General features: G+C 51.5%; 1 protein-coding gene across 8 annotated transcripts in view; it reads left to right on the top strand.

Annotated features, from left to right (window-relative positions):
- The window catches only part of DAB2IP (DAB2 interacting protein), a 131,347-nt gene that overhangs the window by 97,230 nt on the left and 15,910 nt on the right, over window positions 1-18,207 (top strand). For all 8 annotated transcript variants that reach the window (XM_034067921.1, XM_034067919.1, XM_034067918.1 and 5 more), the window contains 6 exons: window positions 358-912; window positions 9,372-9,516; window positions 11,763-11,907; window positions 15,709-15,945; window positions 17,483-17,684; window positions 17,890-18,068. In XM_034067921.1, the coding sequence (XP_033923812.1) occupies window positions 358-912; window positions 9,372-9,516; window positions 11,763-11,907; window positions 15,709-15,945; window positions 17,483-17,684; window positions 17,890-18,068 (1,463 nt within the window). The remainder of the gene's footprint in view (window positions 1-357; window positions 913-9,371; window positions 9,517-11,762; window positions 11,908-15,708; window positions 15,946-17,482; window positions 17,685-17,889; window positions 18,069-18,207) is intronic.

Genomic DNA, 18,207 nt, shown 5'->3' on the forward strand with positions numbered 1-18,207 from the left:
CTTCTGTTCTGCAAAAGGCAGTCATGATCAGTGAGGTTCTTCTGGTTTCTGCTGAGGCCCTCTTGGCAGTGAATGGGAAATGGTACCTCTATGATTTGGAGGGGTTTTATCTTCCTTGTTCCTTATATTAATTGGCACCAGCAGACATGGAGAGCATGGTGATATTTGGAAAATTAACATAAGTAGTGTTATTATGCAGATTCCTGAGAGCCAGTATTTCCTTAAAATAAAATGTAATTAAGTCTCTGCTCATTTAGCACATCCGAAATAATTAACTCCTATCTCCAGTTGTGTTGTGCTTGGCTTTGTGGTTTGGGTGTTTTTAGTGACCTGTTTTTCTTTGCATCTCCTTTTCAGGACAACAGCAGAAGGGTAGAGAATATGTTAAAGTTATGGATTATTGAGGCCAAGGACCTGCCAGCTAAGAAGAAGTACTTGTGTGAATTATGCCTGGATGATGTTCTTTATGCACGAACTACCTGTAAATTGAAAACTGATAATGTCTTTTGGGGGGAGCACTTTGAATTTAATAACCTCCCATCGCTCAAAAACATTACAGTGCACTTATACAAAGAGACTGACAAGAAGAAGAAGAAGGACAAGACCAACTTCATTGGCCAGGTGAACATCCCTGTCAGCTCCGTCACGGGCCGGCAGTTCGTAGAGAAGTGGTACCCAGTGGTGAGCCCCAACCCGGGCAAGGGCAAGTCCCCGGGGCCCATGATCCGCATCAAGTCACGATACCAGAGTATGAGCATTCTTCCCATGGAGATGTACAAAGAGTTTGCTGAGTACATCACTAACAATTACATGGTGCTGTGCTCGGTGCTGGAGCCCTCGCTGAGCGTGAAGAACAAAGAGGAGATGGCATCTGCGCTGGTGCACATCCTGCAGAGTACAGGCAAGGCCAAGGTAAGAGCCTTGCGATCCTGTCGGACACCATCGAGGGCAGGCTCCTGTGTTAGGGTTTGAGATCACCACATGAGTTGGGCTTCAGGCCTAGCCATTCATACTCTCTAATTTTGCTTTTAATTACGAACAGGTTGCTAGCAAATTGCAAACTGCTTAATTAGCAAGAGGTCAGTGGGACCTCGGGATACCAACAGAGTCATTTTTCTCCCTTCTGGAGGCTCAGGGGCCAGGCTCTTGCCTTATGAACAGTGAAAGTAAAGCAAGAAGGCAGTTCTCAGGGATGAAATGGAAGCAATGTTGGCTTAAGCTAAGCAGCCTGTGTGTGCTGGGTATTGCTGCAGTGAACACCTAGGGCAGTTCAGTCTATGTGGACCACTTTGAACATATTCATAGCTGGGAATCCCCCACCAGGTTGGGAAGGAGGAGGCAGAGTGGGATTTATTCCTGGTTGTGATCTGTGAGGGTACCTGCAGGGTGAGCAGAGCTGAGGACTCCCTTACTGGACAGCACAGGCAAGCACTGAGGTACCCAGCACATGGAACATGGAGCTGTGTGACCCTTCTGCTGCAGAGCATCCTGCATCCCCGAGTGGCACAGCACAGCCATGGTGAGCAGGGCCAGTGTCAGCACTGCAGGAGTTAAGGCATCAGTGTTTCTCTGCTGGAATCTCCCTGAACTCTGCAGGAGGGAGCTGGGGAAGAGCAGGATTTCCAAAGCCTTTGCAGTGCTGAGGAGATGTGAGCTCCTCACCTGAGGGGGAATCACAAGGCTCTGCTTCCTCCAGAGCTGCCACTGCTGTCTGGGACCACGGCAGGGTTCATGGATTAGATTTAATTACCTTCTGTTGGGCAGAGAAGTGGCTTGGCCTCCTGATCTGGTTCAGGGCAGGCAAAGCTCACTGAGAGGATTGCGCAGCCATGGGCCTGCTGTTGCAGAGGCAGAGAAAATAGCTGTTAAAGCCTTGCTTACCCCAGGCAGCAGTGTCAGGCCCCAGCAGCACGGGGAAGGACCACAGCCCTGCTTCCCTTGGCTTCGTTGCCCTCAGAGGTGACAGAAGTGGTTCACAGCCTGTGAAATGTGCTCTGTGGTTACACAGGGGAGCACTGTAGGTGTCCCCTCCTCACTCCTTGTGCCGGGGCTTCAGACCCATCAGTGTGTGGTTTCTGGGCACAGCCCTGTGTTCTGCCGGCGCATCTCACCAGGAACCATGGGCTGTGCTGCTTCTGGCCCACTAGTGCCAGAGCTCTTGTTGGAATAGCCTTCCATTGAAGGACCATGTCCATGGCTTGCACGGTCCTGGTGCAAAAGGCTTCAAGTGTCACCCCAGTCTCAGTCACCACTGATCATATGTTGGCATGACTGAGCTGTTGTCACTGTTCCTGCTTTTTTCCTCTTCTCCTCAGTACTGGAGAGGCTCCAGAGAGAGCAAGTGTGTTTCCAGACATGTGTCTGCATCAGTGCTTGAGATCCCAGAGGCTCTACACAGGGGACATGGCAAACAGTAAACAGACTTGATGAATTTCCCCCTAAAATGGAGCTTCTGCTTTCCCTGCCTGTCATCTGCCATCAGCATTAGCACAGGGTTTAGGGAGCTGTCAGAGCAACAGGAGTTATTGGAGCATGGGAACCAGGTGGTGTGTGCTTTAGTTGGACAAGCAGAGAGAGGGGAAAAGCAGCAGGAAGGTAAAATCATAGGATCATGGAACAGCCCAGATTGGAAGGGACCTCAGAAGATCATCTGGTCCAACCTTTTGTGGGAAGGGCAGCCTAGATGAGATGAGCTGTCTCCCTGTCCAGCTGTATCTTGAAAGCCTCCAGTGATGGGGACCCCCCCATGTCCCTGGGGTGGTTTTCCCAGTGGTTGATTGTTCTAAATGTATAACATTTCTTTCTTATATCAAGATTAAATCCAGCCTCTGCTGGGTGAGGAGCATCTCATGGCACCCCCCCCCCCTTCAGGCTCTGTCCTGCTGGGACCTCTGAAGCTGGAGGTGGGTTCTGCATCCCTGTGCCTTGCCAGGAGCCCTTCCAACCACCTCAAGAGCTCTCCCCTGCCCTGAAGAGTGCGGACGTGGCACTCGGCAACCACCAATTGATTTTGCTGATAAAGGGGGTTTTGTTGATCTTGGCTGCTGTAGCTGATGCTAAAGCAGCAATTAACAGTTGGCCCCAGAAACAAGTGTCCAGTAGATTATCTGTGAAGACTCGTTAGTAGCTAATTGCTCGTGCAGTGTTTCCTGTAGTGATTTACTGTAAATATGGTGTAATCCCTTAATGAAGCAGGGTCATGGGGTCCCTGTGTCCACCCAGAGCCGCTGCAGGAGCTGTGTGCAGGACAGGGGTGATGTGGTGCTGTGCGGGTGATGCCACATGCAGAGCTGCAGCAGGAAGGGGACAAGGGCTGGAGCTGAACATTCTCCCTCAATGCCTGCTTCTTCCTGGGTAGCACAATAGATTAAAAGGTGGAGAATGGAAGCAGAGTGTCCTTGCTGGGAGTGAGTCCATGCTTCCTTTGATCCCTGTTTGGGAAAGGGAAAAGCTTCATCCCTGCAGTGCTGTGTGAGGGTTTGGTGAGCATCAGGGTGTGCCTGGAACCTCCTGAGCAGCCACCAAGGCACTGAGGAGGGGGAAAGCGTTCTGATGAAGGTAAAAGTGCCAATGGTCTGGCTGAGGGATCTGCCCCAGCTCTCTGGGAAGCCTGACAAACATCCAGCCCTACACCAGCTCCCTCCATCACACAGTGCTTGTTCACTGTCTCTTTCTATGGCACATAGGGGTGGGAAGAGGCAAGAGGGACTTGGGTTTGTGGCTCAGCACAGGGATGCGGACTCTCAGCATCATTACGTGACTCCATCTCCTCGGTGAGAGCACTGATAAAGTGTTACTAAGGGTGTGGAGATGCCTGATTATTTCCATGTGGTTTGCAACCCACAAAGTCATAACTTCAGGTATTTCTGTTGCCATACCTGGTGTGCTCACCCCTGCCATTAGCATGGCTTGATGTGGCCCGTGTGATGTGGTTGTGGCTGCATCCTTCCCAACATGACAATGACTGCAACTTCAGATGCTTCCAGAATATTTCCCATGCTTAGATTTGTTTCAGGGCTCTCTTAACAACTTTTGGAGCTCAGTTCATGACCATAACTGTCTAAAACACCCCTCTCTTGTCCAAATGGTTGGTAGCTCAAAGCCAGCATTAGACAGAGCCCGAAGGAGCCAGCTGCTCCCTTGAAATAAATATTTATCGTCTTGTGAATGGAGTGAAGAATAAACATGTGTCCCTGTTTGTTTGTGCTGCAAGGATTAGCTTCAGCTAAGCAGATACAGTGATTCCTTCCATGGAGTTGGGGCAGAGCACTGGGAAAGTGCACAGGGAAGCAGGGATGCTGCACAAGTTCAGCCATAGAGGAGCCTGCAGCAGCCAGATCCTCTTCACCATGGAGTTTATCTCTCTGGTAATGTTTTATAGCAGTTATAGTTAAACTAACCAGGCTTTAAATGAGTTTTATGAGCATCTGTACAGTTTTTACCCCTCTGTGGGGGGGTGAGCAGTTTCTGAGCCTCCTGTGTGGGATCCAGCCTCTCTGCTCTCATGGGGAGGTTGGGGAGCACTCAGTGTGTTATTGCTACATCCCTCAGCTTTTCTTACTGCAATGAACAAGGTGATGGGAGCAGATTCCTTTGTGTTTACCCTCACGTTGCCACTTCACCTCCTTTCCCAAGGAGGGAACATCATTGCATTTCCTAGCAGAGACATGTCCAGCACAGCTCCTCAGAGGAACTGTGGGCATCAGGAGTCAGTGACTGGCGGTTGGGATCCTTGGTTTCACACCCTGTGTCCAGAGCCCGGTCCCTGCCCTCCACTGCTCTCCTTGCACATCAAGTGCTGTGTTTCTGTGCCACTGCAGCGCTGACACTGGTCCACCTGTAACCTACAGCCCTGCTAACCCCTGGTGTTCTTCACCTTTGCATAAAAGCCCAGCTGGACTCTGGGCTAGTCTTTGAAATTAGCAGTAATCTTATTACCTTTATCAATTCAATCCTCTTAAGGTTAAGTCAATCCTCTTAATCAGGCTCATGATGTGGAGAACCTTATTATTTCAAAGTCAATCTGCCCATCAGTCACTTACAATACTGGGAGCCGTCAGCTCCAGCCCTGGGGGCTGCGTGTTCCAAGTGGTGTGTGCAGGGCCATGGGGCTCCTCAGCTCCCTCACACCCCATGTGCTCCATTGTGGACACATCCCGAGGGGCTGGAGGACAGCGAGTGCAGCCTCCATCCTGCCTGTGCACAGGGTAGTCCTGCAAGGCTGGTGCTCCTTGCTGGCTCCCTTTGCCAAGGGAATGGTCCTGCTCCCACCGGCGCTGGGCCAGGCACCCGGCTGGCTCCATCTCTGTGCCTCCTGGGTTCAGGAGCTGGAGGGGGCTGGTATTGCCCAGTGACACCCCCCGGGCACAGGGGTGCATGATGCAGACAGACCCTGCACCAGGGTCTGCTTTCTTGGCACCGGCAAGTGCAAGCACTGGAAGTCTGGAGCACTGTGGGATGTGCAGGGCTGAGGGGTGCTGGAGGCTGAGCTGTCAGCTACTGATCAGATGTGTGACTGGATTAGCTTTCTTTGCTCTGGCTTTGTCCCCTGTGAAGAAGCTTTTTCTGCCCGTTTTTTGTGTTGGAGCAATGCAATTAGTCCGCTTCCTTTGCCCCATTGATGTGGGCAATGGAGGATCCTGTTCCTGAGCAGGTGTTGGTTTTTCTTTTGGTGGATTTCACTTTTCAATGAGCCTTTTCCAGTGGAGGCCACCCCCAGGGCAGCAGCTTCCAGCAGCCACCTGCAGGGACCACACGTGGCTACAGTGCGCTCCTTTCCGGGGCATCACCCCCATCTCCATATTCTCCTGCCAGTTTCCCCAAGCAAAGGTTTAAGGGATCCTCCATGGCAGCGTCAAGGATTCCAGCTACAGGATGACTCAGGCATAGAATCGTGGAATGATGTGGGCTGGAAGAGATCTTAAAGATATCCAGCTCCAGCCCCCATGGACCAGCTTGCTCCAAGCCCTGTCCAGCCTGGCCTTGAGCACTTCAGGGATGGGGCAGCCACAGCTTCTCTGCTGCAGGGACCTGGCTGCCACTCCTGGGTGTGTTTCTGGAGGAGCTGCCGTAGCACAGCTCACACTGCTGGGGTTCATGCTTGGTTGGTTGAAAAGTGCTTGGAACCAGTGCACTGGGTTGCTTTATTCATGAGCTTCTCTTCTTGACGGAGTCGGAAGGGTTGGAGCTGGGTGATCTTGAAGGTCTCTTCCAGCCCAAACCATTCTCTGATTCTCTATCAGCATATGGACAGTGACTGAAGTTGCACAGGTTCAGCCATGTCCAGTCTGAAGCAAATACCCTGAAAAGCACCAGGGGCACAAGCCTGGAGAGCGCTGCCACAGCCCTTCATTTTTACTGTAGACCTTTTCCTTCCCCTCTCGACTCCCATGTAATGAAATAAAGCATCTTATTTTCTTCCATTGCCAGGGGCCTAACTGAAAACAACCCCCTGCTGATCTCTGCTGCTCAGAAACAGGGAGTTTTATTGGCTTTAGTTATTGCATTTTATTCAGAGCCTTGTATGTGGGTGAGTGAGGCCCCCGGAGGGATTCAGCAAGGATTTGCATTCCATTTGTGTGTTCTGAGTGCTGGCTGCTGGCGTACTTCAGGCAGAGATACCAGACGTGTGATCCAGAGCCGATGTGGCTTTTTGTGCAGAGGGAAGGCAGGATCTGGATATGGCCCTGGGACAGGAACTGCAGGATGTCATGGGAACTGACCCATGGAGGAGGCTCCTGTCCTGCAGCAAACAGAGCTCCCCTGGGCTGCCCAGAGGCAGAGGAATGCACTCAAGGACATTGGCTGTGTGTGTTTTGATCCCTGATGCACCCCAGCGCTGGTTCATAGCCTGGCAAGATGCCTCCTGCAGCCTGGGGAGGCTGGACCCTGCTGGGGATGCTGAGCAGGCCTTGCCTGTGGGATGCTGGTGCATGTCCTGGCTCTTCCCTCCATCCCTCTGTCACTTACAAAGCCACATCCCACCACATTGAGTCCCAGCTTTGAGTGTTGTGCCATAATGGAGCTCTTTGGGATTTCAGCAGCTTTCCTTCCCACTTTGGAGAGCAGAGGTTGTTCCTCAGCTGTCAAGCTGCAGGTGCTCCATAGTGGATAATGACAACAGTAGAGGTTTCAGAGCAACCTTTTCTGGCTGCGTGCCGAGTCCCACGGTGGAATTTTGCCTCATTTTAATTTCTGGTGGATTCTAAATCAGCAAAAATCATTAAAATTCACATTAGCAGGGGCTAAACCTTGTCTTTTGGGTATCCAGCTCTTGGCAGCCCTGGCTCCAGTTGGGGTGTGCATCACAGCTTGGACCAGCATCCCACGGCTGCCAGTCCTTGGCCAGCAATGGAGGGGAAAGCAAACCCTTGGCTAAGAGAAACTGTAAAACTCAGTTATTCCTGAGATAATTAGTATGTTGGGAAAGTGACAGAGAAGAGAACTGAGCAAAGCCAAGGTCAGTGGCTGCTAATTAAGAATCAGCACCTTGTGTCAGCCTGAGCTGTGGCTTAGAATTGAAACGGACCCCGGGAGAGACCCAGGAAGATAAAGGTGATGGAGTTACCCAGATAGCAGCTAGTGGGAATTGAGCAGGGGTTTAAAGTTTCATTCCAGCCTGGCTGATAAAAGGGGCTAAATGAGAGAAAATAGTGGGGGAAGGCACGTGCTTTGCTTCCAGGAGGGATTTTTTTGCCTCTGCAGCTGCAGGAGCATTGCAGACATAGCAGGATCTCAGGAAGGGTAAAGAAATAATGGAAGTGACTTCTTTTTTTAACCAAAGCTCCTCTGGCTCTTTCTGAGGCTCTCTGGGAATGTCAGGACAGTGTATTGTTCCCAGTCTCGTGGGAAGGTGGGAGAGATGGGCCATTGGGTGCTGTTTGAACCTTGATTAAGCTCTCAGTGCACAGATGTCCATATGAAGGATGCAGTGGAGCTAAGTGCCTCTCTTCTCCCAGCCAGCTGCTGGCAGGGATGGGACCTCAGTGTCCCCTCTCCTCAGCCTGGGTTGGAGCAGGCTGGGTCACAGCCATGGTGCTTGGGAGCTGCGTTTTGGGAATGGCAAGGACAGGACCTAGGTCTCCTCATGACAGCTCTGGGATGCTCCTGGTACCCTTGCCAGGAGCAGGTTACCTCTGGTACGGTCATGACAAATGAAGGGGAATTTCTTAGTGAAAGGTTATTACCAAGCAGATGATTTTGTTCTAGGGGAAGGCAGTTTAGTAAAAGGGGCCTTTGGTTGTGGAATTGAATGTGTGTGTCAACATTTGTCTGTCTCCTGCATGGGAAACAGTGAGCGCTTTAATGCATCTGATTTACACGGTGCCTGTTCCCCTTCGTCCAGGTGAATGGTACAGGGTGGGAGCAGATGGACCTTCCCAGCAGCCAGCACAGCGAGGAGCTGGGCAGGAGCCCAGAGCTGCTTTTCCCATTAGCAGTGCAGTGAACAGGAGCTGAATATATATTAGCATTAAAATCTGCATGGCATTTCTCCTGCATTAACACTGCCTCAGCACACTAAACACCACACCACGCAGTGGAGTCTCTGCAGAATGCATGGGGACCTGCGTGATGCTCTCTGCTCAGTTAATGCTGCTGCTGAAGCAGACGTGGGGCTCTGAAGGGCTGGTTTTGGTTTAGGGTTTGTAGCTCAGCAGCCTGGCCTGAAGCATGGGGCAGCTGTCAGCCTGTGGCCTGTCCTGCTCACCCCTTCCATTGCTCTGCAGCCCAGGGGATGAAGAGCTCACATGGGATTTGGTTGTGTGCACATCAGGCCCCAAATCTGTGCTGTAGCAATGCTGTTTATTTCCGTGAGTACTAAGGAAATGGGACACTTGAGTTTCTTGATGCATATTATAGGCTTGATTCTCAGCCATTAACTGTGGGACACAGCTCATGACATCCGAGGTGCCCTTGGTTTGCAACCAGTCACTTAGACATCAAATACAGCCACACTGAACAGCAAACATGATGTTTCACCCACAAAATGGGAACTAGATGATGTTAAGGTCCTTTCCAACCTTGACCGTCCTAAAATGTGAGGCAGATAAAAGACCCAGCTGGAAACCAGCGCTGATGGAGAGGCAAAGTGGTGCAGGTCTGAAATGCATTGGTTTTTTGGGGTCATTTTTGAATAGTTTATTGTGGTGCAAAAATTGTGATTTTCTAGAGATTTATTTTCCTCTCCTCTATGAGGTTGGAGCAGGAGGGAAGTGGGGCTGGGAGCAGCTCAGCATGGGACAGCCAGGATCACCCGCAGCTCCTCCACTCTGTCCTGTGCCTCACAAAGCCGAGAGGAGGGGAGGCTGCCTGCTCTGCTGAACAAAGCGTGTGTCAGTGCGTGGTGACCCACCATGGGCTTTGCTTTCCAGGATTTCTTGACTGACCTGATGATGTCTGAAGTTGATCGCTGTGGTGAGAATGAGCATCTCATTTTCAGGGAGAACACACTGGCCACCAAAGCAATCGAAGAATACCTGAAGCTGGTGGGGCAGAAATACTTGCAAGATGCCTTAGGTACGTACAGAGCATTGGCAAGGCTCCCCCAGAGGAGTCCTCCTCTAGGTTGCAGGGTGCCCTGTGGTGGAGCCTTGGTACCTGTCAGAGGGTTTCACTGGCAGCAGGTTCCAAGGCAGGGCACAGCCGTGACCCAACAGGTTCCCAGGTGAAGGTTACCACTGAGTTAGTGCTTCAGTCCACTTTCAAAGGAGATGAATTGATATGTGAAGGCATTATGCTGCCTTCCACGGCTTCTGTCTCAGCACCATCAGCATCACAGCAGCTGATTGAACCTTTCCCCTGATGGCACCCCCGGACCAGAGACGCTCCCTCAGTTCCTTGCAGCGCTGGAGAGTCAGATGCAATCTCCCACATCCCAGTGATGAGGGAGTCATGTCCCAGATCCCGCTGGGAACAGCCCTCCTGGTGGTTGGGGTTTAAGTGCTGGAGATGTTCATGGCTCCAAAAATATTCCTCTTGATGCAAATGAAAATAATTAGAGCTTCTGCTTCTGGGCAGGTCAGGAAGGAATTGCTGTGTTGCTGCTTGCAGCCAGCACAGCACGAGGATGGGGAGAGGCTGCCTTTGAAGCATGATGTCTGATGTCTCAGCCGAAGGCAGGTAGATTGGATCCACAGCAGTAGGATGAGCAGAGCTCCCAGTGAAGTGTTAATTTTTCAGGATGTTGGGTTCCTACCAGTGGATTTGTGTAATTTTAGCAAGGAGCAAAGAAGCATGAATACTTTATTAAGATAATAGCAATAATGACAGCATCGTGCAAGGGGAGATCCTGGAGTCGAACCAACACATAGCCCACAAGAATAGGAAAAGGAACAGTATTTATTTGTACCTTGTAATGCTTTCTGGTTGAAGGCAAGGCTGTAAGTAGATTACCCCATCTGAGTTCTAAGCAGCCAGGGGATTAATGAAGGCACAGAGTGCTGAAACATTCCCCTTTCAGGGCTCAATGCAAATGCTGCCAAGCCAGCTCCAGCTAGTGCAGGTGGAGCCTTGGGTTCCTGCTTGCTGGTCAGGGCACTGGTCCTGTGTAAGGCCTTTTATCATTGAAGTGATTCATCTGTGTGTCACCGGGTAACACAATACAGCACAAGGTAACACAATAAAAGATAGTGTTTTCCTTTAAACCATGAAGCACAAGCAAGTAATAGGGCCAGATGATAACAGCAGGCATCACCTGCAGGCGAGCAGAGAAGCTCCAGAGCTCCGTGGCAGAGCTGAAAATACATTGGAGAGGCTCTCCAGTGTGTAATTAAAATCTGTTTTGGCAATAGGGGAGGAATGCAGACGAGAGTGAGCCAAAACCAGGAGTATGGGAAAATCCAGAATGGTCAGGAATGAGAAGATGAGCAAAGCAACCAGAATTAGGAGATGAGCAAACCAACTGGAATTAGAAGAAACCCAAAGCAAACCTTTCTCCAGAACATCACCTGGCTCTGCAGATCCCTTAGATACTGCTTTTAATCTCCATTATCCCATCCCAGTGCTAACTGGGATGGGTGACTGTCACCCCCAAGTTGGACACTGGTCCAAGCAGTGGGAACATCATCAGCCCCATCAGAAGGGATCTGTCACCCAGGGTGAAAGGTGGCACAAGAGTGAGGAGCTCCAAAGCAGACCCATGGTGTGATCCTCCATGGCGTGAGGAGCAGCCAGGCACAAACAGGAGGGCAGGGAAGCTCAGAGAAATGTTTTAATTCAATTTGGTGTGATGTTCAGCTCGAAATAAACCCAGTAAATGCTTCCTTTCCTTTAATTACCCATTTCTCCAGTGAATCACAGCGGCTTGTCCATGCCAGGGCACAGGCTGCACTAGCAGCCATCCTACAAATAATTACAGAACTTGCCAGCATACTTCCTACTGGATTTGCCCAAGGGAGAGTCTCTGGAACCGGTGTAATGGGGGCTCAGGGCAGGCTGAGGAAGTGGGTGTGTTGGCAGCTCAGCTCTGATGCAATAGCCCATAGCCACAGAAGCAGAGCTGCCAGCTGGGGGGGAGGGATGGAATGTGCTCATTGGGAATATGGGTGCCTTTCTGCAGGGTGCGCCTGGTTATGGTCAGGGGTCCTGAGAGCTGGTGGGGCACAGCCTGCCCTGGGAGCCACCACCAGCTCTTGTACCCACTTCTGTTGAGGCAGCATGGTGGGGTGCAGGGTAACTGCTGGGGTGCTTGGGCTTGTGGACAGAATTGCTTGCAGGCTGCATCTCGTGTCTCTAGAACCCATCACCAACTGTCTCTTTTACAGGGGAATTTATCAAGGCACTGTATGAATCAGATGAGAACTGCGAGGTGGATCCCAGTAAGTGTTCATCTTCAGACCTTCCTGAACATCAGAGCAACCTGAAAATGTGCTGTGAGCTGGCCTTCTGCAAGATCATCAACTCCTACTGGTCAGTATCCTGTGAGCATCGCTCACCTCTGCATGCCCTTGGCTAGCACAGAGCTGATGCAGCTGCAGGGACAGGGTGGCAGCAGCCCATGCTCAAGCTATTGGTACCCATCCATGATGGGCAGCTTCTTAGAGAGCTTTGGAGGGAGAGCTGGAGGGCCCTGCTCACATCCTGTGGTACATAAAGGATCAGGATGGCCAGGGGGTGAGACAGCAGCTCCTGCTCAAAGTATGGAGTATCTGCTCTATGAGTGCAACAGCCTCACTGATTCTCCATCAGGCTTGTTTTCAGTGGGTGTTGAAGGGTTACTGGTGCACAGACATGGGGACAGAGCAGTGGAGTCAAGGAACATGAAATGCTTTTGTAAGTATGGCCAATTCAGAGAGGGACTTGATGCCAACTGTGTATGAAAGTCTGGAATAAAGGGCAGAAGTGCATGGCCTGAATCTCCTGCCCATGTAGTGATTCGGTCTGGATCAGGCTGATGCACTCTGCCTGTCTCAGATGAAGTTCTGAGATCCTCTCTGCCGCACGGAAGCTGCACCAGCACAGGGAGCTTTTGTTTAGGCAGATGTTCTCCTGTTGCAGAGTGCTGGAGCCCAGGAGGATGCTGCTGTTCCTCTTGCTTTGCTCTTTGGCTCAGCATCCTGCATTCCTCTGTTAACCCATCTGTCTCGCAGCCCCGGGGTGCTTGCTGAGGCAGAGGTGGGGAGCCCATTGCCTCCTTGGCTCAAGGCCTGGTATGCAGTTTGAGGCATTTCCTGGTTGTTTATTCTCAGGGTAAAGGTTCTTGCAACCAGTTGGGGCAGGCTCGGATATGCAAAATTGATCGGAGTAAGGTAGTTGTATCCTGTTGTGGAGGAGGCTGTCGGGCTCGTGGTGTGACCTGTGCTCAGCCCTGGGGACTGGCAGCCAGGAGTCCCTGTCACAGATGCTGCCTGCAAAGATGACCTGAAAGGGGGAAAATGGGACTGTGACTCTCTTGGAGAAATAAAAGGCTTTGCTTTCTGCTGCTTCCCAATGTACCTGATCTATATGAGAAAATTACCCTTGTCTTACTGCTGGGTTTGCATTCTTCCTGCTTCAGAGTGTGGGCTTCGTTTGTGTTAACATGTTTAGTAACAACACTGGTGTTGCAGAACATCAACTCAGGATAATATTGGAGGAAGGAAGTCTTTGATAATAAGGATTTCTCATTTTCTCTCTTGTCCTAGCTGTTCTGTTGAGGTCTGAAAGCTCATGATGTGCAATCTCCCAGGGCTGTGAGTGCAGGCCCAGGAAGGGAATTGCTTTTCCTGATCCTGTTCAGGGACAAAACAAGCAGCAGGAGGCTCATTCAGACAAATAAGCAAAGGGCAGATTTCTTGACAGGTATCCTGTACCTTGTCCTGGGCTGATTGGCTCAGGAATGGTGTTTACCTGCTCTCCCAGGAGGGATTCACTGCTTTTGGCCACCAGTGGATTACAATTGTTTGAATGAATGTCTTCCTAAAAATACCCAAAGCAGCACTAAAAGGTCACTCTAAAAATAGGCTTGAAAAGTGACCTAAGGAGAGTCAGGAATGCAGGGGAAGTTTGCTCCTCCAGTCCTGCCTTTCCCAGGAAGGCTGAAGCAGCTGCTCTGAGTGTTTCCCCCTCACTCCTTTGTGCTCAGTGGTTCTTAGGGATTAATAGGGCCGATGAGTGTTCAGGATTGGCCAAGGTATCCTGAGAGCTGACAATCCTGCTTTAAATAGTGCCAGAGTGTGCATGCTCATCTGCAGAGAGAGCCAGAGAGAGGAAAGAGGTTTACAATAACTGAAAATTGTTATAATTATGACATAATTTGGACATCTGGGAAGTTTCAGTGTAAGCAGAATTGCAGCATGAGGGAGCTCATCACTGGGAACTTGGGGGATGGATTACGGGCCCGTTTGTCACACGGAGCTGGGAACTGAGCTCCATCCGTGGGACACAACTGGAGGTTTGTGGTCTCCATCACTGGTGAGCAGAGCTCGGGGGCTGCGTGCAGCCGGTGCGTGCATGGCGAGGGGTTGCTTCCCAGTGTCTGTACAACCTGTCCTGATCAGTCAAGCCTTAAATTGCTTAAAGGATTCCTCTGTTTCTGGGCAAATACCATGAAGTAGAAGGGCTTTGTCCAATTGTGTGGATCAAATCAAAGACAGAGGAGAATTTACCCAGCCGGAGACGTTGGCTAATGTGATTTATAAAGCACAGGGTAAAAGCTCATGGATGTGAAAGCATGAAGCCAACACAGAGCAGAAGCTGAATGCAATGGAAGCATTTCCAAGCGCTTCCATGGAGTGTCACCAGCCATATCAGGTCGGATTGAAACCTGGAGCACAGCTGCATGGGCATTTCCATGTGTGGTGGGATGCCCTAGGTGGGATTAACAGCAGCATCCCCAGACCTGAAATGGGGGTTTGCAGTTGAAATGAGGGGCGAGGGCTCTGACTGCTGAGTGTGGATGCTGCAGAGCCAGAGGCCACGGCTGTTGGGTGCAGGGTACCCACAAACCCCATAGGTCTCTGCAGTGTGGCCAGGAGCAGTCAGGTGGGCTCAATGGAATGAGTGTCCATAGCCCTGGGAAGCAAAGGCCGGAGGATGGGGAGTGCTGGCAGCAGGAGGAATGACCTTGTAGTGGCCTGGAGGCCTGGCAGTGCTGTGTTTTGGAGCCTCCCAGCTGGCTCCTGCTGTTGCTGGGCAGTGAATGGTGTCTCTGGCCATGCAACTCCCAAGATTTTCCCTTCTGCAGTTAGTCCGGGCAGGCCATTGAGAGCCAAGCTCATCTTGTTTTGCTTTTCCCAGATAGTCCCTGCACCAAAACTGGGAAACCTCCGAAATGGCTGTTTGTTAAGGAGATTTATGGTCTAAAATGGAGTCTGACCTCGCTTCAGTTTGGTTTTGTACCATCCAGCTCTGGTTCTGAAGCAGAGGCAGTGGTTGCTGGCCAGCGGGTGGGGAGCTGTGTACCCAAGGGACCAAGGGCAGTGTGGTGGGACCCGCTGCCAGCCTGCTCCCAGCACTGGGAGTATCCAGCTGAATAAATACCACATGCTGGGAACAGGATAAGGTGGGAGCAGGGATTGGGGAGGGCTGGACAGAAACAGGCAGCAAGCTGTGCAGCGATAAGGGCTGCTGCAGCTACCGACTGCTGGAGCCAGGGGAATTCTGGTGTCCAGGAAAGCCAGGCTGAGGCTGTGTAGCTACAAAGCAGGAGGAACTCCAATGGGCTCCGTGTTTGTACTCATCACAGCAGGATTCGATCCATGTGCTTGAACAGGAGTATTACAACCTGCCCAGCTGCACTGGTGACCCCGGATGTTCCTGCTGAGGGGGTCCCTGATGCTGTGTTTCTTCAGGAGACACAATCCCCTCGGTGGCTGAGCTTCCCCTGGTTCAGAGCACCCTGACACACAACCAACTGGCTTGGGATGAGGTGTTTGCACAGGTTGTCTCATATCTCCATCTTCCCAGTTGTCCAGGGTTTTAGCACCCAGCACAACCAGTGTTCATTAGTCTGATGAAAGCTGCTTCTCCTACAACATTATGGAGCAGCTTTGCTTTGTCATGTGTGGCTTGAGTGTCCCAATGGACACTGCAAAAAACAAGGACAGGGCTGTGACCAATGCAGGTGGTGGTGCTGCTGTGCATTAGCAGGGTGAGAGGGCTCTACCGCTATATGGGTCTGGGTGTTGTACCCCACAGCTGATACACACCATATGTAGTTACTGTCCTGTGGCAGTTTGAGCACCCTGGCCTTGAACTTGCCATCCCTGCAACATCCTCCTCTCGTTCCAGTGTCTTCCCAAGGGAGCTCAAGGAAGTTTTTGCCTCGTGGAGACAAGAATGCAGCAACCGCGGCCGCCCGGACATCAGCGAGCGCCTGATCAGTGCCTCCCTGTTCCTGCGGTTCCTGTGCCCGGCCATCATGTCCCCGTCCCTCTTCAGCCTCCTGCAGGAGTACCCGGATGACCGCACTGCTCGCACTTTGACCCTCATTGCCAAGGTCACCCAGAACCTCGCCAACTTTGCCAAGTAAGCCGGAGCTGGAGCAGGCAGGAGGTGCAGGCAGGAGGTGCAGGCAGAGCCCGGCACCAGCCCTGCGCTGCCTGCTCCTTGCCTCCATGGAAGGGGTCTGGCTGTTTCCTGTTGCCTGTTTCCCCCACGTCTCTCTGGGACCCATTCCCTCCCTGCAGGGTCAGGGAGATCACTGAAGTTTCCAAAACAGGACGTGTTTTAGGAGCAGGAAAAGGAGCTGTTCTGAGCACACAGAGGAGCCAGCGGGCTGGCAGCAGGGACACCCCGGCACAGCCAGGCACGTTGTCCTGGCATGGCATGGCTGGCCTCTGAGGGTACCAGCAGGACCAGAACCCCAACAGCAGCTTGTTGCTCAGGAGCTGGTCTTTCCCTCCTGTAAACTCTAGGACCCTCCCTGCTATTCAAATGCAGTTGTCTGAACTGGGAGGGTATGAAAGGAGAAGGGAACACTATCCGTTTCCAACTAAATCCTATCAGTTCCTAACTAAACCCATTGGTTTGGTGGAAACAAAGCGAGAGATTTCTGTGAATCTTTCCTCTGGCTGCAGCTCTGAGCTACTTACCCTGAGCTCTGATAACAAAATGATGAGCTTTCCGAAACATGAATGGACAGTTTCTGTCTAAAGCTCCTTAGATTTGGAATCCAGCTTAGTACACACGCTCGCCGTCAGGAGCGTGCAGGCCTGCAGACGCAGATGGAAGATGTACAAGTGTGTTACACTTGATGACAGCAGTTCTCTGTATTCCTGACCAATCCCTAACTAAAGGGTTTTCAGATTCTCAGCACTTTGCAGCGAAAACTCTTTTACCTAAGCTGACATTAGTCAGTCAAAGTGATGGAGCTGAGCTGGGCTGCAGCTGGCACACAGCCGAGCTTCGGGATCACTGACACTGGCACAGCACCAACCACTGCTGGTACAGTTGAACCACGAGACCCTCCCTGCTGTGCTCTAAATAAGACATCTAACCCAGAGGGAGGTCTTGGGGAATGCTCGGGGGCAGAGGAGGTTGCAGAAAGCCAGGGGGGACACATGGGCTGGCCCAGCTGCAGGTGTAGCTCTGCAGGGTGATCCTAGAGCCATTATGCTGGGGTTAGCTCCAGTGCTTGTGGAAGAGCAGGGAGAGCACAGGATTCCTGCCACCATCGTGGGCTTCAGTCAGTTGATGGTGCTTGGTATTATGATTTATTTCCAGTGACAGGTCCTATTTCTGGAGGCTGTGCCCTGACCCAGCAGTAAGATACACACCATTGCCAACAACAGCTTTGTTTCTCTAGCTTTCACCTTTATTTCTGCTGTGGAGAACCCACGCTGACAAGGACATATCTGGGTTAGGCTGGGGTTAATTTTGGCTCCTCCATGATCAGTGAGGTGTACCAGGTGCCTCTTGGCAACCTGAGCATCCCAAAGGCTTTGAAGGATTCAGGTGGGAGAGGAAGGTTCTGGCATCCTCACCTGCTTATGTACCTACCCATTCTGTTGGCTGTACCTCTGTTTACAGGATTTAGCTGAAATCCCTGTTGCTGTCTTGATAGGTTTGGCAGCAAAGAGGAATACATGTCCTTTATGAACCAGTTCCTGGAACACGAATGGACTAACATGCAGAGGTTTCTCCTGGAGATCTCCAACCCCGAAACCATCTCAAACACTGCTGGCTTTGAAGGCTACATTGACCTTGGCCGGGAACTGTCCACTTTGCACTCGCTACTCTGGGAAGTCATTTCTCAACTGGAGCAGGTATCCAGGGGGATCACAGGGGCAGCCCTTGGCTTCTATAGCCGCATGTGCTGGGACATCCCATAGCCTCAGCCATGGGGGTAAATGATGGAGACAATGGATGTTGTGTGTTAAATGTGATTCACTGAAGAGAGTGAATTGAAGCCCACGGCTCTCTAGCAAAACCACAGGTTGTTGGTAGTGATTCTGCTCTCTCTTTACCCAGAGCACTGCAACGAAGCTTGGGCCTCTGCCTCGGATCCTGAGGGATGTCAACTCTGCGCTCAGTAACCCGGCCTGCGTGCAGGTCTCGGTCATGGCCGATCACACTGCATCCACACCCAGTGCTGGCAACAGCATCTCTGCGGGGCTCCAGAAAATGGTGATAGAGAATGACTTGTCTGGGTAAGAGCATGAGGGGCCTGGCCACAGAGCAGGGAAATGCTGAATGTTCATCCACTGCCAGACCTGAGCACCTGCAGGGACAGGCGGGTCAGGGTGTTTGTGCAGGTGGCTGATCCATTCACTAGGCTTTCTGATCACA

Source organism: Melopsittacus undulatus, chromosome 11 (assembly GCF_012275295.1).
Source record: "Melopsittacus undulatus isolate bMelUnd1 chromosome 11, bMelUnd1.mat.Z, whole genome shotgun sequence".
NCBI classification, from domain to species: domain Eukaryota; kingdom Metazoa; phylum Chordata; class Aves; order Psittaciformes; family Psittaculidae; genus Melopsittacus; species Melopsittacus undulatus.